The sequence below is a fragment of the Dermacentor albipictus genome, chromosome 1 (assembly GCF_038994185.2).
Source record: "Dermacentor albipictus isolate Rhodes 1998 colony chromosome 1, USDA_Dalb.pri_finalv2, whole genome shotgun sequence".
Taxonomy (NCBI): domain Eukaryota; kingdom Metazoa; phylum Arthropoda; class Arachnida; order Ixodida; family Ixodidae; genus Dermacentor; species Dermacentor albipictus.
The window spans coordinates 219,320,529-219,346,133 of record NC_091821.1 but is presented as its reverse complement, the minus strand read 5'-3'; the positions used below and the strand labels follow the sequence as shown (position 1 = coordinate 219,346,133).

General features: G+C 46.6%; 1 protein-coding gene across 5 annotated transcripts in view; it reads right to left on the bottom strand.

The window, feature by feature from the left end:
• LOC135897418 (neural cell adhesion molecule 2-like) overlaps positions 1–25,605 on the bottom strand; it is a 551,631-nt gene that overhangs the window by 90,903 nt on the left and 435,123 nt on the right. For all 5 annotated transcript variants that reach the window (XM_070530912.1, XM_070530916.1, XM_070530915.1 and 2 more), the window contains exons 3-5: positions 25,097–25,207; positions 11,080–11,280; positions 10,218–10,514 (exon numbers count right to left, since the gene is read on the bottom strand). In XM_070530912.1, the coding sequence (XP_070387013.1) occupies positions 10,218–10,514; positions 11,080–11,280; positions 25,097–25,207 (609 nt within the window). The remainder of the gene's footprint in view (positions 1–10,217; positions 10,515–11,079; positions 11,281–25,096; positions 25,208–25,605) is intronic.

Below are 25,605 nucleotides of genomic sequence, written 5' to 3'. Positions count from 1 at the left end.
AACCAGGCTGGAAAAGTAACGAAAGTAAGGAACGCAGGCGCCGAAATCAGGCTATATAGCGTATAGGGCGCGGGGACTAACAATGCAACGCGGGGCTTCGCCGGAGCGACAGCGGAGCTTCGAGGCAGCCCATAAGAAGTACAAAGCGCGGATTTATCTTCCTTCGTCCGGCAGGGTGAAAAAAGCAGGTCGGCCGGGAGGGGAACAATCCGCCGGATCCGGTGGCCGCGCGCCAGCGAGCCCCCTTTCAATCTCCCCGCCGTCAAGCTTCGCGCGTAACACAATTAAAGCGACGCGCAGCCTCCTGGCTGCTTCTAATCACAGCTCTATTGATTGAAAATCACGTAGTTGGGCAACCCAGCGCCGACGGCTTGCTTCGACGTATGGGCCGAGCGCGGCCGGAGCGACGCCGCAGGAGGCCCGCCCTGCGGACGCCGCTCGCATCTGCTGCCCGGTCTCGCCGGCCGAGAGAAGTTTCGAGAAAGGTGCACCGGGGAATTGGCCAGGCGCGGGTGTTCCCCGAACGACACTGGAAACAGCAAACTAGCGTAGTGCGCGCGGAGTCTGCACGTGGGTGTAACGCAACCGCAGCAGAACCATCGGTGACTCGGTTTCTTCCGAGTCCGAGCCGAGGCTGCAGGGCGTGGTCCTGGACGTTTGCGGATGGTTGTTCATTACGGTTCGCGACCATGGAGAATAACCTCTAAAGGGCACCAGAAATTTGATATCTGTTATTGTTTTGGTTTATGTTGGCTGGAACGAAGAGTAGGACATAAGGAAGGCGAAAATTAGCGCCTTTCTATGGGACACTTCCGTTTCAGAAGAGTAAAAGGCTAAAATGGGGGGCACACCTGGTGATGGTATTATTTAACTTTCATGAGTTTTATCTGCATTGGGTTAATCTTATCTAGATACTTTGGCATCCTGCAGACTGGAGGTCACACATGTCCGCGTGAATGGGCTTTTGGAAGTTAAACGCACATAATATAACTAAAACTTTTATAACACATTTAAGCTGCATGGGTATATAATCATACGTGCGTATGATTATCATACGTTAATCATACGTGCGTATGATTATCACTCAAGGCAAACATGCCGTCTTACTGCAGCCATGAGGCTTTAGGCGCTTTGTTCTCAAGCAATCTATGACGCTTTTTGATAGTGACACTGCAATAACCGCTTTCGTTCAGTAATGAAGCGCATTTGTTACTGCACTCATGCCAACATAATGTATCGACTGATTTGTTTTCGTTTAGATTGGAACGTTATTAAGGCAGCGGTGGCTGTTAATACAGCTGGATTACAATATACAAAAATATTTCACGCAACTTGAGCTAAGATTTGTAAAAAACTGACATTCCTAGACGAGGCAGTGATGGTCAAGCGGAGTCAGCCCTTCAAACGGCGATTGACATGGTTGAAGCCTATCTCCAAAGAACCGGACTGCGCTGTTCCCTGCTAAATCGGAGCTTCTTCTCTACAAGCCCATTCAGCAGGGTCGCCCTCCCAAACACCAATCTGATTACCGACCCTGGGACGCCATCAGCCTACGCCTTCAAGATGCCAGTCCTATCCCACACTGCCCTAGTGTCTGGGTCCTCGGTCTCATCATCTCTACCAACGGCTCCAACGCCTTGGCTCTCAACAAGATCTGTGCCAAATCTCTAAACACCCTACGACTTGTTAAACTTATCTCTAACCGTCGAGGGGGACTCAAAGAAGAAAGCTTTCTCCGTCTCCTGCAGTCCTTTGTCATATGTCATATTACCTACGTTACTGCGTACCTCAATTGGTACCGGGCTGAGCAAAACAAGCTCGTCACTCTCGTACGAGGGGTCTACAAGCAAGCACTTGGCCTCCCGCATTGCACCAGCACTGAACTCTTCAATCAACTGGTAGTTCACAGTACCCTTGCCGAACTCACTGAAGCCCAACAACGCTCTCAGCTTCAACGGCTCACCCTTACTGAAACTGGACACTTTATTCTATCCACGCTTGGCTTCACCTACCATCAGCAACAGGGCCCCTAACAACCGATCCCGACTGACATCCCTAGCTGGATCTACACAGACCCTAACCCTGGAAACATGAACCTTGACTATAACACGGCCCGGCGCCAAGCTCGGACCGTAGCTATCATAAAAGCCCTTGCTCACGTACCTGGCGTCACATTTGTTGATGCTGCCCAATATAGCCACGGTACACGATTTAGGGCCGTCGCCACACGCGATGGAGTCCTACACCACGCCTCTAGCGTCACTACTTCCACTGCCGAGACGGCTGAAGAAGTCGCCATCGCCCTGGCCACTCTAGATCCCACCTGTCACACCATCGTGTGTGACTCTCGTTCAGCCGTCACTAACTTCAGCAAAGGCCGTATTTCTTCCCAAGCTCTTCGCATCCTCTGCCAGGCACCGCACTCTAAAGACAGCATGATCCCCTTGACATGAATCCCGGCTCATGCGGGCCCTGTCCACCGACACCTCTCCAATCTCAACGAGGTCACCCACTCCTATGTGCGAGGCCTAGTCAACCGCGCGGGAGTCACTGGAGACGAGTTGGACACCAGTGACAATCTGACCACTTATAACGATCTCGTTAAGGCCTTTTATCTCAGTCACCGAACCTTTCCCCCCACCTCACGCTAAGTTCAGCCGGGTGCAGGCTACCACCCTGCGTCTGCTACAAACAAACACGTACCCTTCACCCGCCCGCCTTCACCTTATATTCCCAGACGTTTACACTACCCCCAACTGCCGGTGCTGTGGCATTCACCCGGCTACGCTTCGGCATATGCTGTGGGAGTTCCTAGCACACTACACGCACATTAACACCACGACCTTCTCGTCGAGGTTGCATGAGGTACTGCGGAGCTCCACCCTCGACGACTAAACCTGGGCTACCCAGCACGTCCTTGAGGCGGCGGCGAGGCAAGCCCTCGACGTCCCCTCATGGGAGGCTTAGGCCCGGCCATCATAAAGTGCTGGTTCTACAATAAAAGTTTATCGCCCCCCCCCCCCTAGACGAAAGACGCGGAAATTTTTCTCCGAAGCATGACAGTCACAAGAGGCGAGAAAGATTTTGTTTTCAAAATCCACTTCAGCGTGAACAAAACAGTAACGGACAAAAATTGAAGGTGAATCAAAGGTACTTTCAGCACTGTGCGAAAGTTTTGCAGGAATGAATGTGAAGTTTGTTTCAACAATTCTGTCACGACTGCACAGGTTAAATAAATTGAACATGTGCTGCATTGTGCACTATACGCCGTCATACGGTCCTTCACTGCATTAATGACAAGAATGCCACCTAATAGTACACAGAAGCTTCATGCACGCATGCTCCTTGTGCGGAAATAAAATGATTACAATGACGTATTATTTTTCCTTGTTTTCACATCGCATGCCCGTCCTAGAAATTAGTAAAAGCAGGTATCATTGAGAATAGTGGCGGTACAACTGCACTGACGTGGCGCATTGAATTATACGTCGCCAAAGGTTACTTGACGTAGCCGGTTTGCTGAGGGCGAGTCTGGCATTACAAGTATTGGAAGACTGTGCGAAACAGCGGAAGAAGGAAGACTCCACAAAGAAGGGTACTGCAAGCAAATTTGTTGATATTATACAGAAGACCTTTCACTCTAAAAAAAATACTTGGCCCATGGCCAACTGCGGGCCTTCAAAAAAGAGCGCTTCTTGCTCTGAAAAAGTTTTTAGAGGAGACCAACATTTTGGAAAAATATTAGGTATCAGATGATCCGAATGCGCTAAATGAGTAACATAAACGTTGTTCGTGATTCATAATTGGTTTATGTGGCGATCGCAACTTTTATGCAATATGTATAATTCTGTTCTGTACTTGCAGTGCATTACATGTGTTGTGTGTTATGGCTGTTCTAAATATCTGACTTTATATATGCGTACGTGGACTGGACTAATGCACAGAACTTTGCGACTCATGTACTGTTGGGCTGTATATTTTTTATTCATCCAGTGTTCTACTGAGTGCCATATTTCGTGTCGGTATTCTCCCTTTTTACGCAAATTTGTTTCCTTTGCCAAGTGACAAGGAGTAGCCGGTGCCACCATAAAGGCGCCAACCTCACCTAATATTCATCTCAATAATAAAAAAAAAAGGAAGACTGACTACACTCTGGCATTGCAGGCACTGGAACACTATGCCGACCAGTGGAACAGCCGATTTATTTGCGTATGCAGCCCGATTCCTCGCGCAATAAATAAATAATTTTTTAGGTTTTACTGGCCAAAACGACGATCTGATTATGAGGTCCACTGTACTGGGGGACTCCGGATTAATTTTGATCACTTGGGGTTCTTTCGCGTGCTCCTAATAAAAAGTACGGACGGGTTTTTACATTTTGAATCATCAAAATGCGACTGCCGAGGCCGGTATTTGATCCCGAGACCTCGAGCCTAGCGGCCCAATGCCACAGCCACTAAACCACCACGGCGAGTGTGCAAAAAATAAACCTGAAATACTTGTCAGAGGGAATGTCAGTCTCTCGACATCGAGAAAACTTTACACATTGCAAAATGGCGTCAACACGTTGTAAATGACACAAAGGCGTCACGATGTGCTTGTGAGAATGCATTTATCGAAGGAAAGTCTTGACATGCTATTACAGGTCTTTTCCTTCGGAAAGCAATATCTCGCAGCTTTTTAGATAAAGAAAAGTATTGTACAAATTACCTAGCCCTCGTAGAAGAACTGCTTGTAAAATCCCCTTGGTGTTGCGCATCCCTGGATATTTGTTCAACATTCAAGAGTAATCGAACCCCAGCTATCTGTATTGTACATGCTATTTCTTTTTTTTTGTAACTGCCCCCTAAACTGATGGAAAGAGGATTCTGTAAGCACTTACTTCAGAAATCTGTGGTAAAAAAATTTAAATAAAGCCAGTTGAGAATGTGCGTTGTCACATTACTGGCGGCATGCGGTGAGAGAGTGTTGTATTGGTACATTGACTTTTTTTCTCAGATTGCAAAAGGCTTAGAGCTGAGAAGAAAGCGAAAGCAGGGGCACGGCGAGTGCCACTCCTACCCGCCGCGCTTGCGAAGTGAGTTTGAAACATCCCCCAGGCATTCCCGAGGTGGCAGGATCGCACCTGGCGGTTGACTAGAGCTGGCGAACGGTCCGGTCACGAGCCAATGGGTCGGCGGGCGTGAGCCATCGATCGGGCGCTGTGGCTGTGGACTTTTGAGCAGACGGGGCCACCCTCCCCAGCTAAGCAGAACGTGAGCCCGGGGTCGAACCTGTCCTGCCGCGCGGTGCAATGGGGCGCGAAAGATAGAGGACCGGTGCGCTGGCCCGACCTCAACAATGTGCGGACTCGGCGCGGCGGCCGTCCGCGTTTCATGAGCGCGACGCGCAATCAAGGGGGCCAGGAGCCTGCGATTGAATTCACGCACGCCCGCTCGTCGTCGTCGGTGTGACCGAAGCTCCGGCTAAAGCGGCTACGCAGGAGCAAAGAAAACTGAACGGACGACAACACGCACACGCGCACATCACACACACGCGCGCGCACACACACACACACGCACACACACACACACACACACACACACACACACACACACACACACACACACACACACACACACACACACACACACACACACACACACACACACACACGAAAACGAGAATGAGGCGAAGGAGGAATCGGCCACTCGCCTTAAACGACGCTGACAGAGATTAATCTTCGCGAAGCGGGAGGCCGCTGCGACATTGGCGCTCTTTTCTCCTTCCGTCTCGGTGAAAAACGATTTAGCGTCGTTAGAGAAGCGCAGCCCGGTGTATCAAAGGAGAACTGCTGCTCTCCCCGGCTGCTGTAAGCGAGGAAGCCTCTTCAGTGGGCTGCGCGGAATCTTCTTCAGGCCGCAGTGAACTGCTGTAGCTCGCTCTGCGGAGATAGCAGCGCCTCCCACCCCATTCCCCTTCTTTCTGAGCCCAGGTAAGATAGCCCCCTTGGGCCGTCGCAGACGCCTTGGGAGACGCCGCCGTCTGCTCCGAGCCGACTCCGCTAACAAGGCAGCCTCCCACGACGACGTGGACGGGCGGCTGCGTGGCAAGCCAGGTGCACCAACCCACTCCTGGCTTCCGGTCTTTCTTCCGAAATTGCACCGTGCCTCGTTCAAAGTTCCGGTGACATATGATAAGAGGAGGAACTCGAAACAACGTCGACCATTTAACTTCGAGAAACAATGAGTGATGTGAGGCTAGTGCAAGCTTTCCTTCTGATGAAATGTGTTTCTAGAACATTACTATGTTTCGTACTGATTGTGAACCGAGAAGTTTAATGTCGAGTTTTCACTGCTTAAGCATAGCTCTCAGTTGGAAATAAGTAATCAGAACTACTCGCAAAAAGAAGCCAGTGCCACAAGCCTCGAGGACTAACATTATCGTGTGCTCTGTAAAGTTCAAAAAGGCTTGCAAGAAATTGCAAAGGATAGTCTACTAAGTGAGAGTGCGTGAGAGCACGCGCACTACGAGGGTAACAAATCTTCAGAAGGTAAAAATAAGAAATAACAATTTACTTGGCCTTCGAATGCTCATTTTTACAATGGAAGCCTGGAAGTCTAACTGTATTGAGGTTTTCATGAAAACAACACGGCTGTGTGGTAGGCCGCCACTGCAAGAAACTTGGCGAAAGCATCAGTCAAATAGTATGTGAATAATGGCTGAAAATTGGTCTTGAAGTAAAGAGCCAATAATATTGCCCTTGTCTCTTTGAGCTTCACCGCAAATAATGCCTAAGCGCGTCAGTCTGGTTTTGTACGTTGGTATACAACACAGAACTTAATGGTGACCTCACAGCAATGGCCGAACGCTTTAAGAAAATAATAATAAAGAAAAGAAGAAAAAAAACCCAAATAAAATAAGCAGTTTTTAGTGGTTCTCCTGGCGTCGAACTGATTTACTGTCAGCAGCAGGCTGTCACAGTTTGCACTGCAATATTTGGAGAAATTCTTCACGATGCACCCACCATCGTCTTCGTTCGGTAATGACTGTCGTGGCCATCGAAATATATGCACAGCTGTGACCACTTTCAGTGCCTGTGCGGAGTGCTATGAGTTGTGCAGATCGCCAAGCGTGCATGTTACGCGACAGCGCAGAGAATAGCGCGTGTGGCTTGCATGGGGATGCGTGCTCGAATACAGTTCGAATCCTGGCGGTGGACAAAGCTGGTGGACATGCAAGGGATGATTTCGCTACGCGCCGTGTGTTCTGCCGGCGCTCTTATGTAACATTTAATGTTTATAAGACCGTCCATATTGTGCGCGATATTAGCAGGTAAGCTGCAAACTAGTCTTGGAAAGCGTCCTTTGGCTGTAAGGGTCATATGTTCAATTAGAAAGCTAACTTGCCCATTTCGCCCACATTTATTTATTCACTTTTTTGCGACATCAAGTAACATAGTACTGCAAACTACCCTGTAAAGCGTGCTTTGTCTGTAAGGCACATATGCTCCATGTGAAACAAATTTACTCATTTCGCCCGAATTTTTTATTGCTGCACCAAATCACATAGTTCCGTAGACTAGCCTTGTAAAGTAGTTTTGTTTTTCCAGACTGATGTTGGCTGAAAAAAAATGAAAAAGAAAGCAGAAGACGTGCAGTTTCGTCCGTAACACGAAGCTGTGACTTGATAGCTGGTGAATAAGCCTTAGACTGTGTCGCGTGGTGTTTGTTGGAGTGAACAGGGGCGCCATCGGAGATCGTTGTTCGAAACGCGCGCTCAGTTTGCGTTAATATCGCCTTACGCGATTGACCTAGGCCGCGCCGAGTCGCCAGCCGCCGGGCGCGGCTAACGGCTCGGGGCGGCCTAGGCCAATATTGCCGCGCGACTGGGCCTCGAGGCACTTTGCGTGTATTCGGGAGCTTCTTTCACGCTCGGAAAAATACTTCTATGTCGCACGTACGGAGCGACAGAAAGCTGCATCGTGAGTTTTTCATGTCGCTCTACGATGTTATCATTGACACTTTTAATCTAATTATAATATTTGAGAAGTCGTATAGTTAATTAAGACTAATTGTGTAATTAGGCGGAACACAAAAATAATCTGAGTATCTCCAAGCAACGGTAAATAACATTACTTTGGCTCTGTCCAGGTACGTGGCATTCGCATATTTTTTAAATCTTGGTGCACGATAATTGGGACACCCTTTATAATGATTCTGCCTACCCTCATTTTGCTTTTTGCTTTCCTTCGGAAAAAATTTAAGCATATCCTGTGGTAGACAGTACAATTCCTGCTCTTCGTGCCAATCGCTTGAAGAGGTAGAAATTAATAGCACGAGAAATCACAATGCTCAACTACATAACAAATACAATTAAGTTAATTATTTTTTACTCAGTAGCCTAGTAGGAAACATTGCACTTGTGGAGCGGCTGCCGGGATGTAATTAGTATATATCTATTTAGCAAACACCCATTAATTCCCACCCAGTATCGACATAATTGCCAGCAGTAGCTGCTACGAAATACACTGGCGTTGCACTTACCACGTTCTTTAAAAGCCATGTCTGCGCGCTACGGGACAAAATTAGGAGCAATTCCAACGTTTTTCGGGGCACCTTTTGGGATGAATATCTTGAACGTAGAGACAAAAATCCGAGGACACCCTAAGCGCTTTTGAGTTGTGAATGTGAAATCATTAATGTGCAATTAGACGCCGCTGAACGGTCCTTCGAGTTATGAACTCCTCGCAGGCAAGCGAGCGCGCCGAGACGCTCGGCGCGTTTTGATTTGGCCTTACCGCGGCGCAGCGAGAACGCCGGTGACAGCTTGCGCGGACAAGGAACGCGCGGATGACGTGTCGTCGCGGCGACGCCCTCTCCCCTCACGCAATATGGCGGCAGCAGGTGTTTTCTTTGACCCTCTCTTCGAGGCGCGCTCGTGACGTGGCGTCGCAGCCAATGGGAATTTAGGTGCCGTTTCACTGCTGCAGACTACAGACTACAGACGCCGGCTTTTTCGCTCCATGCGCCATTCGATGCTTTCACATCGCTCTTGTCCCCAACAGAAGCAGTAAGTAGGAGTAGACGGAAAGACAGGGAGGTTAGCCAGTTCTCAGACCGGCTGGCTACCCTGTGCTGGAGAAAGGGAGCAAGGGGAGTAAAAGATAATAGAAAAGAGTTACTACAAAAAAAAGGAAAGAATAGCAAAAAAAAAAGGGGGGGGGCGGGGGTGAAGAAAGAAGAATACGGCACTGTTCAAAGTCTGTCTCTCAGACCAGTTCTCCTCAAGAAGCGCAACAACCCTTTAAAAGCCTTCTGTGCTTAGGACGATCTCGGACAGTGTCCCAGGACCCTTTCCTCCTACAACGGGCATTTGTCAAGACTGTCTAACACCCTTTAGAGTTTTTTCGTGGGCGCACTGAAGCGAGGACACTCCCACAGGACATCGGCGATTGTTTCCTTGCAGCTACAGTTATCGCAAGAAGGGCTATTGGGCATTCCGATTCGAAATGATTAAACATTCGTGAAGGCAACGCCAAGCCACAAGAGGCACAGAAGCATCTCCTCAGCACTAGATAGTTCTGATGGAAGACGTAGCCGTAGATTCGGATCCAAGTTGGGGAGATGAGCGTTGGTATATACCGTCGAGTTACACTGTGCAAATGTAAGTTCACATGCGAGCGAACGCAGTCCTATGTCAGCGTCTGTTCCAGATAACGTGCTCTGTTCCGTTCCCAACAGAGCCATGTCTGCGTTGATGCACAAGGAACTTAACACACTTTCCATTGCACAGTCATTATACCGCGGAGGTGCGACGACGCTAAATGTACATTCAGATTTCTATAATTGTAAACAAAAGCATCGTTGGCGCTGATGTTGCTATTTCGCAGTCAAGCTCGCACAAAAAAAAAGAAAAAAAATCTGCAGCGTTGAATCTTTCATAAACTGGCTCGATGCGGTGGAAACTACACATCAACCAACGCATTCGGCACTGGGCTACGTAGGATCACTCACAAACGCGTTCCCTGGTAGAGGTAGGCCTTTGCTTCGAATGCTCGTTGAACATGAGCTGGTTAAATCTAGCAGTTTCACTCTGGTACTAGGAAGAAGCAAAATATTGGAATTTTAGCAAAATTTCTATCGTGGTTATCACGCAAGTTGCTGGGCCGGTTGCTATCTACTGCAAGTTTTTTGCAAGATGAAGTATCGCGCCTGCACTCAGTCGGGTACACTTACAGTAGATGCGCATGACCCAGACATCTTCGGCCACCGCACCGGGCAGCAGCGGGTTTTGGGCCCGGCACATGAGCTGTAGGCCATTGTCGGCGCTCGTGGGCGTAAAGTTGACAACCGAGGTGGTGACGTTGCCGTCCGCCGACACGTGGTTGAAGGTCTGGTTGAGCTGGACGCCGTTGCGCCACCAGCTGATGGTCGCCGGTGGCCGGGATCCCATCGCTTCGCACACGATTTCCACCGGGATTCCGGCTGACAGGGGCGTGTCGCCGCGCCGCACTACGGCTTCCAGAGGGCGCACTGCAAAAGCGGTAAATAACAACATCATCATAATAATCGTCACCATCATCATCATCACGAAGAGAGCATCTTGATCCGAGGGAGAACTGATGTGCGGCACGCTGATAGCTCGGTCCATTCGAGTCTTGCCTGGCTGCGGCACACTTCGGACACCATGGGCTGCTTTATAGCAGCCGGCGAACGCACCGTCATAACATGGTCCTAACAACTTTGAAGGCAAAGTGGCCGGGCTTTTCTGACAGTGTTCATTAGAACTTGACCACTATAGTGCTGCCTTTCAGGAAAACACTATGACGCTTCGAAAATATTTTCCAACCTAAATAAAAGCATGTTTTTGAGTCCGCACTTATTAACCGCAAACCTACAATGAATTCTTTAGTTAAGCAGCGAAAGAGTTTTCACGTAAATAAAGCAAAACTATCAACGTAGCAATGTAAAACGGCGTCGCTGCCAATTTGTCCGGAAAATTACCTTGAATATTTGTAACTCCAAGTAGGTACATTTGCACTAGAATGTGAGAGAAGCTTACAGAAAAACTCCCTGGTCTATAGGCACTGCCACTCACAGATCATTTCGAGCTTGACGGACGAAGCGACGGCCGCCGAGATGTTGTTGGACACCTGGCAGGTGAAGACTGAGAGCAGGTCTGAACGCTCTAGCCTCGAGATGATAGCGTCACTGCGGATGTTACCACGTGTTGACGTGCGGGTCAGGTTGGTGATAACCTTGCCATTCCTGAACCACGTGATGGATGGACTCGGTTTTCCTGGAAGAGACCACCAGAAAGTCATGGTTACGCGGGTAAATAGGAAACCCTGAGTAAAAGTGGAGCAAGAAGACAAGGATCGACTTTGATGAAGTTCGTAGCATGGAAGACATGCTTGCGTACAGCGCATTTTTTTCTGAACGCGATCACCGAATCATGCGTGAGTACACGACATACGTGATCACAGTAGTAACCAGCGTAGCAAGGCCGCGGCAGCGAGGGATGGTTCGACTGCCGCGTATCCATTTTTATGACCCCATCTCAAGGACACCAACCGAAACAGTGAGCCCATAAGTGTTTCCAGCAAATACAGAAAGCTCAGTGCTGCATGTGTTAGACAAGTAGTCTGCAACTGTGCATTCAGCAATGTGGAACAGGCTATAAATATAGAAACATTGCATTATAACCATAGTCCGTTATCATTATGCGCGGTAACACATCACAAGTTGGACCGGGCAATTGTTTTTGTGAACTTAACAGCCGTTATCCATTATGGCTCTCTCACTCTACTAAGAGGTCAGTTTAAGCTTAGCAACATATAGAAGTAATTATCAAATTAAGCAGTCACTGCCTTTTTGCTAACATTATAAGAGTACTCACTCCGATACCGCAATACCCAATGGTACTTACGCTAATACATACACACACACGCACTAAAGCTATTGACAGCACAGCGACTAGCACGAGAGTTTTGGAGAGAAATTTATAAATAATAGGCCGACTACACTTATAATGCGATTCATAAATGCGTATATTTACGTGAGGTACGAAAAGAAATATACCTGGTGTCACAGACCGCTTATATAATATAAATGTTACAAGTACGGAAAGCCCGCTGCTTTGGTAGCAAGGAGAGCACCCAGCAACTCACGTTGTTGAAAAGAAAAATATGTTCACGTGGTATGAGCATTTCTACATGCGTTGACAATTTATTCAAGTTTCTTCAGCGTGGCTAGGCGGACTAGTACTATCGGAACGGGCGGAAAAAACTTTAATGGGAAAAGGACCTGCGAGGATGCCAGCCCGGGCTGAGGCCACCAGGGCATTATGTGCGGTGAGGCATAGCATTTCCACCGCTGCTCGGGCCCACTGGATAGCCAATAGCTGGTCGTGTAGTTCCGAGCTAGTCAGAGCGCTTAGCCATCGCTCCTCGATAAGGTCCGGTTCTATGTTGTCCTCTACATATATTGATTTGATCTCTGTGCATTTCCATAAGATGTGTGCCATGTCTGCGTGCTCGTGCTTCCAGAGCTTGCAGCTCGCGTCTGGGTATTGCGTTATGTGCGGTGAGGCATAGCATTTCCACCGCTGCTCGGGCCCACTGGATAGCCAATAGTTGGTCGTGTAGTTCGGAGCTAGTCAGAGCGCTTAGCCATCGCTCCTCGATAAGGTCCGGTTCTATGTTGTCCTCTACATATATTGATTTGATCTCTGTGCATTTTCATAAGATGTGTGCCATGTCTGCGTGCTCGTGCTTCCAGAGCTTGCAGCTCGCGTCTGGGTATTGTGTTGAATTTACTGTGTTTAAGTGTGCTGGGTTTCGGAACGTTCTGGTTTGCAGCCTTCTCCAATCTGTTTCTTGAGACCTGTCGAGACTGTATTTTTCAATATTGACACATAATGAAATTCGAATAGTGCATGTTTAGCCTGAGGAAATTAGTTTATGGCTAATTTGTTCAAGAAGCAGCTATAGTGCCCTAGGGCACTATATTAATTCTGACTTACTCAGTAAACCTCCCCATTGCCCTGCTTTCTTTTCTTTTCGTTTTTGATTACATTTTGCTTTGTCCTGCTTTCGGCTGTGAGAAACCACAGTTTTGTTATATTAAAGATTCCACTTTTAAAAGTACGGTGAAAAATTAAAGACACGAGAAATAAAGAGCTTAACGCAGATCCCCGATATATATTATTCAATTTCAACATTTAACAATTCAACGCTGCCGAGCAGAATGGAAATTATGTTAAGCTTAAAAGAAGAAAAGAGTGCAATAGCAACAACTTAACCGCATCACTCAACATCAGGGCTTACGACGCGGATACTGCAATTGTTCGAGGCAATCCCGCCACAAAATTGTCCCACTGCTTGGCTATGTAAAGTAGCTACCGCCTTCTGTGGTGCTCAATATACAAGCAAAAAAAGTTTGTGGTCATGTCGACTGATATCTTTATTAAGCTCTCATCCATTGGCTTGTCTTCACACGAACTTGCGTGTGAAGTTACTTTGATCTGCTCACAATTTTCAAATTTATCGAGAAATGAGGCGTAGTAACTATCAATTAAAAGAGAGAGTATGTTTCCATAGCTAAGAACCTCTAAAAGTCTTTCAACCTTTTATATAAGACTTACATCAAAAATTAATTAAGAGAAGCATTTGCCAAGAAAATTGCTTTCAGTCACAATGCTTGCAAGAACAAATCGCGTCACATACTACGAAGACCGATTGCTTAATTATCCTAGTAACCGCTCAAGTGGTTAGGTGCAGGGTGAGCGAGAAACGCGGCGCGCACATCGGGCATTCTATTTCACGAGTGAGCATTAAGCAAGTGACTACGCCACATAAGCAAGAGCCATGCGCCATTCGTTTCTGAAATGAGCTAAGTAATCGGAACAAAAGGGAAGAGGGCTGCTATATCCGGACCTCTCTGCGTGAGGAAGAAAGAAACACAAAGAGAATGCATAAGACGAGCGCCTTAAGCCGCGTAGTCCTGGTATTCGTATTGCGTATATCTTCGGGATTATTTTACGCTCGTTGAGGAATGAAGATAGAGTCAGCACAAAAGCTGTCTGCTTGAATTGACAGCGCGGTGATTAAGGAATTGAGCGGAAGAGCATGGGTGCGGGGCTTCTAAGACAGCCGCGGTGCATGTAGATTAGCAGCGACGGTTGCGCGTCCGTAGCGCAAGGAAGGAGAGAAAGGGAGAAGAGAGTTGTCCTTTCGTTAAATCCCGTAAAGCCAGTGAGCTAAATGCTTCGCAAGCGCTCTTCAAAGCTTTGCAGGCGAGTCAAAGGCCGCGAGCTGCGCGCGCAGGGATAAAGAGGCGCTGGGGGAGGTGCGAGATGGGGCCTCGATCGATGAATGCGTACATGAACAATCGGGCCGCCTATTAGAGGCGCACCAAAGGGCATCCGGCGGACACAAAGCAGAGAGATAACAACAGGAGCGGAAAGCAAAGAGCCTGTCGCGGCTATAACACAAGTCGTTCATTTTTCTTCCCCCCCTGTTCCCGATAGCCTAGCGTATAATTGAACAACAACACGTAGGCGGGTCACGATCGGCTTCCAAGAATAAGGAGGGGGACAAACGCGAAAGCCGAAGTGGGGAGACGTCACTGCCATAAATCCCGGCCTGTGTTTTCCTTAGAGCTTCGGCGCCGCGTTCGGTCAGCTTAATTCCGTATTGGGACTCCGCCGCTGCGGCGCTGGCTTCTTTTTCATTCCCTGGCTGGCCCGGCCAAAACAGCCGACGTCTTTTGCCGACCATTTCAGTCGCTTAATTTGTTCAAACCCCGAGCCGTGATCCCAAGATTTTGCAGTCTCCGTAGGAAAAAAAAAAAAAAAAAAACGGAGGGGGGGTTCCCTCTCTTTTTTTTTGATTCGTGAGTGAATGTGTTTCACTGCTCGCAGCTTTTATTTGGTGCCTTGAAAACAGTTAGACGCGCTCTTTATTTTCTCGCTGCAGGGGCGGAAAAGCGGGCGTTTGTTTTGCTTCCCCTTCTGCCCGATCCCGAAAGAGGGAGAAAAAGAGCGCGGCTCGAACGCTTTTGTGTAAGACACGACGCGCGCTGCCCATAACTCTTCGAGCGCTACATGCGGAGCCGGCTGTCTTCCTTTGGCCCGTCATTTATTCTCTTCACCATTTCGGCCTCATTTTTCTCTATGAATGGGCCAACCTGCCAGCCCATTAATCGGCTCACCGCCTGCGCTTTGGCAAAAACAAGCTAGAAAACTAGGATATTACGCCATTTTCCTTTTCTGACAGCGTGAGACTTGTTTGATATCCAATTTGCAAATTGTTGATGCAGCATTGCACCTAACAACGCAAACATGTCCCTAATCTCAGATTTTTATGCTCCAGTAAAACGTTGAATAGACTTACACGTACGTTTCGCTACTGTAGCTGCATAGATTGCCTGTAAGAGTGGTTACATGCATCGCCTATAAAGCTTGATCGCCCAATACTTACCGCTTGTAGATAACATAACATGACATAACATAACAGAAAAAAACGTACGTTGAAATATAATTTTAGCAATAATCATGTACCGGCATCTAGTTATCATCTAGAGATGTTCTTGATAGTCAGTTTTATCGTCACTTTAGCTTCTAGAGCCGAAAACTGTGGCTTCAAGAAAAAAAAAAAACGACTGGGAGCCCTATACGAGCGAAAGATTGAGAGACGCGATAAAAATTGTTATCACGCCCGTTCGTCGCTTGTCAGCGAAACCATGCACGAGCGACGGCCTTAGCCGACACGACGTCTGCGCGATAGACTTTGCGATGTGGCGTTGCACTTGGGCAGCTATAGTTACTGACCAGGTTTGTAGTTTTTACACCAATATATCCGCGACAGAGCTAGCCACTGCTAGCGATTGTCTCCTATCTCATCCTTACATCGGTACGTTTTTCACAAATCGGCAATGCCGTATTTGCCTGCTGCGTATGCCTCAACTTGGCCAACAACGATGCCCGTATTCAAGCTGCCGCCCCGTGGCAATGACGGGTGCACTTTCCGTGCATCAGTCTTACCAGTTTCTGGTGCTTGGGAGCGGAAGACAACGCCACTATCTGAGCCTGTGGTCCTCGTTTCATCGTGGCAGAAACCATCGACAGCGACACTCCTAAATTATTGGGTTTAACGTGCCAAAACCACTTTCTGATTATGAGGCACGCCGTAGTGGAGGACTCCGGAAATTGCGACCACCTGGGGTTCTTTAACGTGCACCTAAATCTAAGTACACGGGTGTTTTCGCATTTCGCCCCCATCGAAATGCGGCCGCCGTGGCCGGGATTCGATCCCGCGACCTCGTGCTCAGCAGCCCAACAACATAGCCAATGAGCAACCACGGCGGGTAGCGACACTCCTGGGAACGCCGGCTTTAAAACTGCCCCACCGGGTGCTTCGACATTCCTCGGTGGACTTGGAGGCTGCGCCGCTAAACAAACGCTTAACCAGCTTCCTCCCGTTATGCAGATTAGTCGACCATACAGCCTATTTGCATAAAAAATATATGGAGATATGGAAATATCGGGACAAATCCTGGTCCTCACACGGCTGCCATTCTTGCAGAATTTAAAAAGCTATCTGCAGGACAGTCTAAATTGCTGGGTGATGTGCAAGACTTAAAAACACAATTGAAAGAAACAACCAGCGCCCTTTTGGACCTGAGTAAGAGACTGACCACTGTGGAAACCAGCTCTCATAATGCAGATTCCATGCGACAGCAGCTGTAATGTGTGCAAATCGACACCGTTGAAACTGTTCGTCGTGTCTGTACTCTGGAAAGCCGACTAGAGGATCCCGAAAACCGCTCTAGACGAAGTTATCTTATATATAATGGCATTTCTGACACTTTTTCTAACGAATCCTTTGCGCGTTCGTAGAAAATAATCATCCGCCACTGCTCTAAATACCTAAACATTAGTGTAAAACCTGATAAATCGCGCGTGCGCATCGCCTTGGACGCCAAGCCACCCCATTATCGTTAAATTCTGTAATTTTAAAACAAAAGACGCAATTTTGGCAAACGACCGAAAGTTGAAGGGTACAGTATTCAGCATTGGGCAAGATTTCTCCAAACAAACCGCGCGCAAGCACCTTAACCCATATGCGAAAAGCAAATCCTTACCTTTTTCACTTTGGCATAAAACCTTGCATATCGGACCCAAGCGATTCTTTTTTGGCGAATTATGCCAACAAGTTAAGGAATTATAGCTACCACGTAACAACCGACAGACAGTTAAACGTTCTATACACCTATTCCTGAACCGCCCTAATTTTCTTTTTTTCTAACATACGCAGTTTTCTTCCTAAACGTAGTATCATATCAAACCTTCTGTCATCGTCCGAAAGTAATCTTCTCGTACTCAACAAAACATGGCTTGTTGATTACGTTTCTGACGCAGAAATCGTTACTGACTTTCCTAATTTTGCTGTGTTCTGCAAAGATATATGCAGGGGTCTAGAGCGGGAGGTGTTCTTATTTCTGTGAATAAGCAGCTATCCTGCTCAGTAATTGACTTAGCATCTGAACTAGAAATTCTATGACTAAAATTTTATGTTAACCCAGAGCTGCTACTTCTCGGTGTATGTTATCGCCCTCCTAACAGTCCTGCTGATTTTCCTCTCAAACTTAACAAAATCCTGATCCACTTAGCAAAAAAGTACTCGAATGCATGTATCTTGCTTTTCGGAGATTTCAATTATCCAAACATTGACTGGTCTTTTGCGCAACTACATTCAAACCAAGCAGGTACTAGGGACTTCCTGGACGTTTGCCTTAACTTTAATTTAACGCAATTAGAAACTAAACCAACACGCGTAACACAGGATACTGAGAACATTTTAGATCTTATACTAACCGCTCATTCCGAAAGTCTGTCAACCATTAACTACCGCTGCGAAATTACTGATCATACAGTAATCCATGCCACCTTCACCTTTACTCCCAGCTTACGCCTTTCATACAAAAAGGTCATCCGGCTCTACGACAAAGGCAAGCACGCTGCAATAAATCAGGAACTACACGACTTTTATGAAATATTCGAAACAAGTTTTCATTTGCGCTCTGTGCAAAACAACTGGTCTCTCTTTCATAGTAAACTTAACGCCCTAGCAAAGAACTATATTCCAACTATAACGGTTCATGCTAACGGACATCAGCCATGGTTTCACAAAACACTTAAAACTCTCAAGAACAAAAAGAAACGTCTTTTTTGATTCGTAAGAATGAAATCAAACCCGGGTGCCTGGAAAAGATACGAGTCTCAGCGTGTCTTCTCGGGCGCTATCCGCAGACATGAAAAGTCGCTTTATCATAACGACCTTCACGACATGATAACTGATAGCCCGGAAAAAAAATGGGACATCATTAATCCCCACCCACCCCATACTATCAGTATGCCAAACGAAATGGGTGATCCTTTATCAGACGCTGACTGCGCTAACGTTTTTTTTTCTCTTTTTTTAAATTCGAAAGCTTGTCCTTAGGCATAACAAAGAATGTTAAAAGTCCACGAACAGATTCGACTCGTGCAAAAAATCTGGAAGTGCACGATGATGTGGTCCATAAATGCAACGTTCAAGGTCGGGTGGGCAGCCAGGCCTAACGTTTTTACCAAAACATTTTCTTCAGTTTTCACCATGGAATCCGATACGCCCATTCAATGCATTTCTGCTCCTGCCATGTCAGAAATGCCTGCCATCATTTTTTCATTAAACGGTATCTGCAGCATAATAGAAAACCTCAAGATGTCATCGTCTGCTGGCCCTGACAAAATTACTTCAAAATTCCTAAAGCACTAAAGTCATCTGTGCTTCTTTCTTAATCTTGCTGTTTTCCCAGTCATTAACCACAGGTAACCTATCGATCGAATGGGAAGTCAGCAGGGTCATTGCGGTCTACAAATCAGGTAATAGAAACTCACCATTAAACTACTGCCCGATTTCCATAACAAGCGTCCCTTGCAAAATCATGGAACATGTCATTTTCCCTCACCTAATGGACTTCCGCGGCTCAGACGATTTTTTTCGTTTATCACAGCACGGCTTCCACAAGAGACTGTCTTGTGAAACCCAGTTGGCCTCTTTCTCCATGATCTGAATTCAAACCTCAATATTAATACACAGACTGACGCAATTTTCCTCGATTTCGCAAATGCCTTTGACGAAGTAGCTCATCAACGCCTGCTTCTAAAACTTTCACAGTTGAATATTTACCCTAATCTTCTAAGATGGATAAACGAATTTCTTGCTAATCGCTCACAGTTTTTGCAAATCAATAATAATGCTTCTAACCGGCTTCCTGTAACGTCAGGCGTTCCACAGGGCTCTGTGCTAGGACCCCTCCTGTTCTTAATATATATTGTTACGAAGCGTTGCGAAGAAATGGTTTTATTTACAGGAGATGGACGATGATCGTAGCGTGATAGTAGCGCAGCTCGGCATCTCAAACTCCTCGTTCTCTTCGTCTTCCCTTCTTTCTTTTTGTTCGTGCCTTTCGTATCTGTTACATTTCCCCGCAAGCAGACGAAGCCGGTGGGGCGAGTCAGGATGGACAAGCAGGGTTGAAAGGATTCAGGCGAGCAATATGAGTCAGCTGAGTTCTGCTTGATCGGCGACCATTGCACAGTAGGCGAACTATGACGTAAGGGATTTCGCTCAGGCGGTCCACAACTACCTCTTTCTTTTTGTCCGTGCCTTTCATATCTGTTACAATATTAAGGATCTACCACTTAATGTCTCTAGTCATATCCGCGTATTTGCTGACGATTGTGTTGTCTACCGTGCCATAACTAACATCAGTGACGAAGTATTGCTTCAGAACGACCTAAGCAATATAAAAATTGGTGTGATGACTGGCTAATGCTACTAAGTCATTCTAAATGCAAAGTTATGTCAATAACACGCTGTCGAAATCATCTCGTATTCTCTTATGTAATAGAAAACAAGCCTATTGAACCAGTTAAATCTTACCAATACTTAGGCATCACTATTTCGCCCTACCATGACTGGTGTTCGGATGTGAACAACATTATGACATCTGCTAACAAAAAGCTCGTTTTTTTTAACACCACTTATAAAAAGCTCATCCCCATGTAAAACTACTAGCATACAAATCGTTCATTATGCCTAAACTTGCATATGCTTCTGCTATCTGGTGCCCGCATGAAATTTACTTTACAAACGCCCTGGAAGCCGTACAGAATCGCGCAGCCAGGTTGCTTCACTCAGCATATTCCTACGACATCAGCGTATCATCCTTAAAAGCAGACTCCATTTTACCAACTCTTTGGTATCGCCGTCGCATCGCCAGCCTATCATTATTTCACAAACTATATTGCATCCGCTCGCCATTGCACCATACATTTCACCACCGGCACGAACATCACGTCGCATTGGTCATTCATTAAGTGTCGCTCGCCCCAAAACGCGCACTCTCCCTTTTCATCTTTTTTTCCTCGTGTAGTTGTAGGCTGGAACGGCCTTCCTGAAGCATCGCTACCATCGCCAGTTCATCTGCATTCACGGAAGAAGTGTCAGCGATTCTCTCACCTTAACAAATACTGTTTTAACTATTGTTGTAATCCCACCTCTTATGTAATACCCCCGTGTGGGGTCTTTAAGGAAAGAAAGAAAGAAAGAAAGAAAGAAAGAAAGAAAGAAAGAAAGAAAGAAAGAAAGAAAGAAGGAAAGAAAGAAAGAAAACAATCGGCCTCCAAACTAAGCTATCAAGTTTAATTACCCTATCTGGCTACGAATTCATCAACTCTTCAACATTCGGTGAACACACGTTTAAATCTGCAGAGATCGTCCTTACGTTCCATCAACTTTACGGCGTGCAGCGACCACAGCAAAGTGTTCATGTATGTCTGCACGGGCCTCACATATGTTCCTCATGCGCTGCAGCCCCACGGCAAGCACCAACACCTCAACCTCAGAAATTGACCTCTACAAACCTCAGTGACCAATTGTGGTGTCGATGTGCACTTCCGGATGAAACGGCACCCTCGTTGTGCTCTCTCCTTCCTTTCCCTCTTTCTATACGTTAACCCCCTTTCCCCTGTATAGGGTAGCAAACTGGAGGAGTGTCTGGTTGACTTTTTTCTCTTTTCTCTTTTGTTAACTTTGCAACTGATATGAGTGTATATTTTCTCATATTTGCTTATAGCATTTGCAACGTTTTGTGCACTCCGATCAAGTAAAAGAAGACTAGCCGGTACCAATCACAGGCGCCAACATCTCCTTAAACACTGATATAAAAAAAAAGATAAAAATGGAGGAGGAGGGGGGAGGTGTGTGCTGCAGCCTTCAAAACAAAATGAAACCGAGGCACTGCCGGCATCTCTTTGTACGCGTTGACTTCGTTTATCACGTCACCGTGATAAAATGATTCAACGCCTCATTGTACAGGCTCTTGCGCATCGTTGGCACGGCATGAAAACCATCCCTACAAAGAAATAAGTGTTATTGAGCTACCATCACGCACTTTGCCCCTGCCTTCATTGCTTGCGGTCACTTGAGAAACTTATTATGCAACGCCTTACTTACCACTCCATGCATTTATCACGAGCAGTGTGTCTACTGTCCTACGGAAATATTCATCTCCGCCCGGGGTTATAGCCTTTGCGCCATTCCTCTCTCATCGCCATAATGTTGCCACATGATCAAGTAACACCGCAGAGTGCTGCCAGAAGTGCCTCGGGAAGCGTCGCACCGGGGATCGGGTGCTCAGTTGCTCTCATCGACATACTCAAGTGCTGCGACTCTATGCATGTTGACGGACCTAACGGCTTGCGCTCACAGCGACGTTCTTAGACAAACGCAAAAAAAAAAAAACTTCCGAGGAAACACCCTCTGGCAAAGCAGCGGTAGCATTGCCATGAATTTTTTTCAAGAGGTCTCTAACATTGCCGTCACATAAGGCCTGCTGCCATGCCACACTCGATGGCAAGCTCAACATGACGAATGCAACAGCAAACTGCATCTTGCACGAAGCCATTTCATGGAAGCTTAGGCAGACCACCGGTGAAGCATAAATATTGAGGACACCGAGCATCAGGATTAGCTAAAACAGTCATGCTGTTTACCGAGCCCGTAAAGGCTGCGGACTTTGTGGTTCTAGCCGGAGCACACCGGGAAATATCCGCTGTTAAAACATCATCAGAGTAGTTAAAACTGCAAGTATAGAGCCCTTGAAAACACCTATTTTTCAGATGTGTTCTTGCAGTGCCTTTGACGGCTAACACTGTCATCGATGCCGCCCAACGCGGGAAGCCGACCAACTGCCAACTATGAATTCGGCAGGATATGTAAAGATTGTTGCAGTACTATAGTGCGGTGTAGAAACACAGTTTTTTCTAGGAATATCGGTTACCGCGGGATACCGCAGGACGAGATCTCGTTACGAAGCTGCGCGAATTTAGTAAATTTGGTTTAGTATCCAAAGATTCTAAACGGACCATTACTTTCGTGAAACACCTCTTTTTATTGCAATATCAATTACATGGACACTCCAGGCGAATTTTCGCCGCCATCGGCGGCGTCGCCGTCATGTTACAGATACACATACGCATACATATATTGAAATAAATAAATAAGCACAAATGAAACTGCCCCACGATGAGATTTGAACGCAGGATCTCTAACACAGAAGCCCGATGCGCTAACCATTAGACCCTGGACGGTTGCCTTAATAGTGCTTAAGGGTGCCCTTAAGAATTTTTTCCTTGCAAGTCAGCGCGTTGAGGCACTTGGGGCGTTTTTCACAACGTCCGCGGTTTCATCTCGTGCGCCATCTATATGCGACGCCTGCACCGTCACCGGCTGCGCTCTTGGTAACGCCGTCGTTGAGACGTTTCGTATAGCTGTGAGGGCACGGTTCCTTCTACTCAGCAGGAGTTGCCTTGAGCGCTATGTCGCAGCAATGTGTCGCGCCCGCGTATAGTTTGAACACTCTTCGAGGTGTCCAAGCAGCCCGGTAAACATTGCCATCGCTGTAAATGCTTCGCCCATCCGGCGAAGCTGCCAGTCTTTAGGTGCGCGTGATGATAGCGTTGAACCAACATGGAGGGAAATTTTATAACACAGTTTCTGCTTTTTTTTCGCGAAGCGATTTTTGTGTTCGTAGGGAGGTTATGCTGTCGCAAGGATTTTGGGGCGAACAAGCTTAAGACGGTAAAGTATCCCCGTCGTGTGCTATGGGAGCCACATATAGGGCGTCGCCCAAGTGCGCCTGGAAGCACCGTGTGCCACTCATGCAGTTCGAGTTATTGGTTAGAGATGCGTCGGAGCCTGCCATTACACATCGCAGCGGCCACTTAATTGTCCTGCGAAACGGTGCACGTGCGAAAGGCGCGAAAATATAACTCTGTGACCTGCAGGTGGCGCGACGGTCTGTTCTGACTTAAGCGCATATCTATGACAGTAGCTGTAGCTACACGGAAAAACTGTCAATGCGCAAAGTGGTACACAGCGCGCTCTGTGTGTCACGTTTCATTCAAGTTAGATCAGGGCAAATTCTTACTTTGCAGAACTTATACACTCAGTTTCTACATATATTGTGAATTTTAGCATACCTGCTATCCGAAGAAAATGTCGCCAAAAATTGAACAATAACAAAGGGCTTTACGTGAACGGTGATTACTGTATGTTAATGGGCGTTGTTCACTCTGCTCGTGAGTACTTTATTTCGTTCATTTTGCAAAAATATTTAAGGAAATAAGTTTAATCAGCTAATATTTCATTAACTTACTTAACTGATAAGGTGTCAACATGACATTTGTGAAGGGTGCCAAAAAAGAAAAAAGACTAATAACAGCGTTTAACGCAACCTAAGTCTTGTGTGGTCGTTTTTTTGACGAAAAAATAAAGCTAGCAAGAACAAAGAAAACAAACAAACAAACAAACAAACAACAGAAACAACAACGAAACACATGATGCCCCAGAAGAAGGAAACAAGAGGTGAAGGGCAGAGTGGTTAACCTCACTAACTGCCCCGTTGCCTACCCTGTACTGGGGGATGGAGTAGGGGCAGAAAAGATACGCAGAAAGGCTGCGCAGTAAAGAAGATATACGAAAAATATCTCTCCGCACATGCAAACACGGTGAATGCATTTGAAAGCAACTACACTTTTTCGTTCAGGCCCGGTGCCTTAAAGAAAAGAAAAGAGAAGAGAAAAAAGAAGAACACTAGCGCTTTTAACACAACTCTATCTGACGTCGGCTGGGACCTGGGTCCACGAATCACCTTTTCCGTAAAGGGACGGTTGGCGAGCGCGGTGCTGAGGACTTTTGTTTGCCTGGTACGGTACTGCACCACTGTGGCACTAAACATGTGTCGTACTCCTCGTAATACCTCGCTTCTCACTAAGCATCCCTCGGCAAGCATCAAACATAGCTTTCGTCCTCGTGACGTCATCACGTCGACGTCTCACAGTGTGCATCCGCCTGAACTGGTGGCTGCATTTCGGCAAAGCTTGTGAGTGATGTGCTGCATAAACAGATGTGGTGACATTACATTAAAGTTGCAACCTGTTCGATGCGTAAACATTGTATGGGATTACAGGTTGCACATTTGATGAAAATAAAGGCAGTTGTACTCATCGCATTTTGTTGTACAGGGTTTAATTGCCTGCTTCACAAAAGCTTCGATTCACATATAGATTTCAACATGTGCGTTGTATCTGCGCAGTTTAAAAAAAAAGCGTATTTGTTCTTAGTTTAGTGCATTATTTATTACTTGTGGTTTCTATAGGTAGCGAGTGCTTTAGTACCGAAACTTGCAATTCTGTCGTATATAATCAATAAAGAGCAAAAAAAATTATTCTGAGGTTTTATATGCCAAAACTACAATTAGATTATGAGACATGCCGTAGTGGAGGACTCCGAAATAATTTTCGGAATAATAAAAATACCGGGGCCCTTCGAAAGGCGACCGCCGTGGCTAAAGAAAAACAATGTGCATCGCGCATATTGAAAGGAAGAGCTTTGAAATGGGTGTCGCAAAGCTCTGTCGCCGCTGTCCTTAGGTTATAAAGCTGATGCTACTAGTGATGATGCGGCCGCTGGAGGAATGGAGAGTTCAGTTTTCACACTCACCTCCTGGGGTCTCACAGGTAAGCCGAAGCTCGTCGCCTTCGTAGTAAGGCCCGACTATATCCTTCTTAGTTCTTCCTCTTGCGTCTCGGATAATTGGAGGCTTCAGAGGCCCTGCACCAGAGAGAACAAAAAAGCAAACATACTTACTGCAAGCTGCACAAGAGACACTGTCTGAACTATAATTAACGAGGGAAGAACTGTAGATCCAAATTTTCCAGCCTAAGTCCCTGTAGCTTAGCGCCCAGTGCACGGCAGCCATTCTCATCGTGATAAGACACATTTACCTGTCGAAGGTACAGCTGTTGGATCGAAGAGGGGAGTCAAATTTACGAAACTTATCCTTCGTAAGTTCTCTTTGCCATTGGCCAGCCACCTTCGCTTATGATATGTTCTCTATCATGGTTAACTGGCATCTGATCTTATGAACAGTAGCAGCGCTACAGATAGATAGATAGATAGATAGATAGATAGATAGATAGATAGATAGATAGATAGATAGATAGATAGAT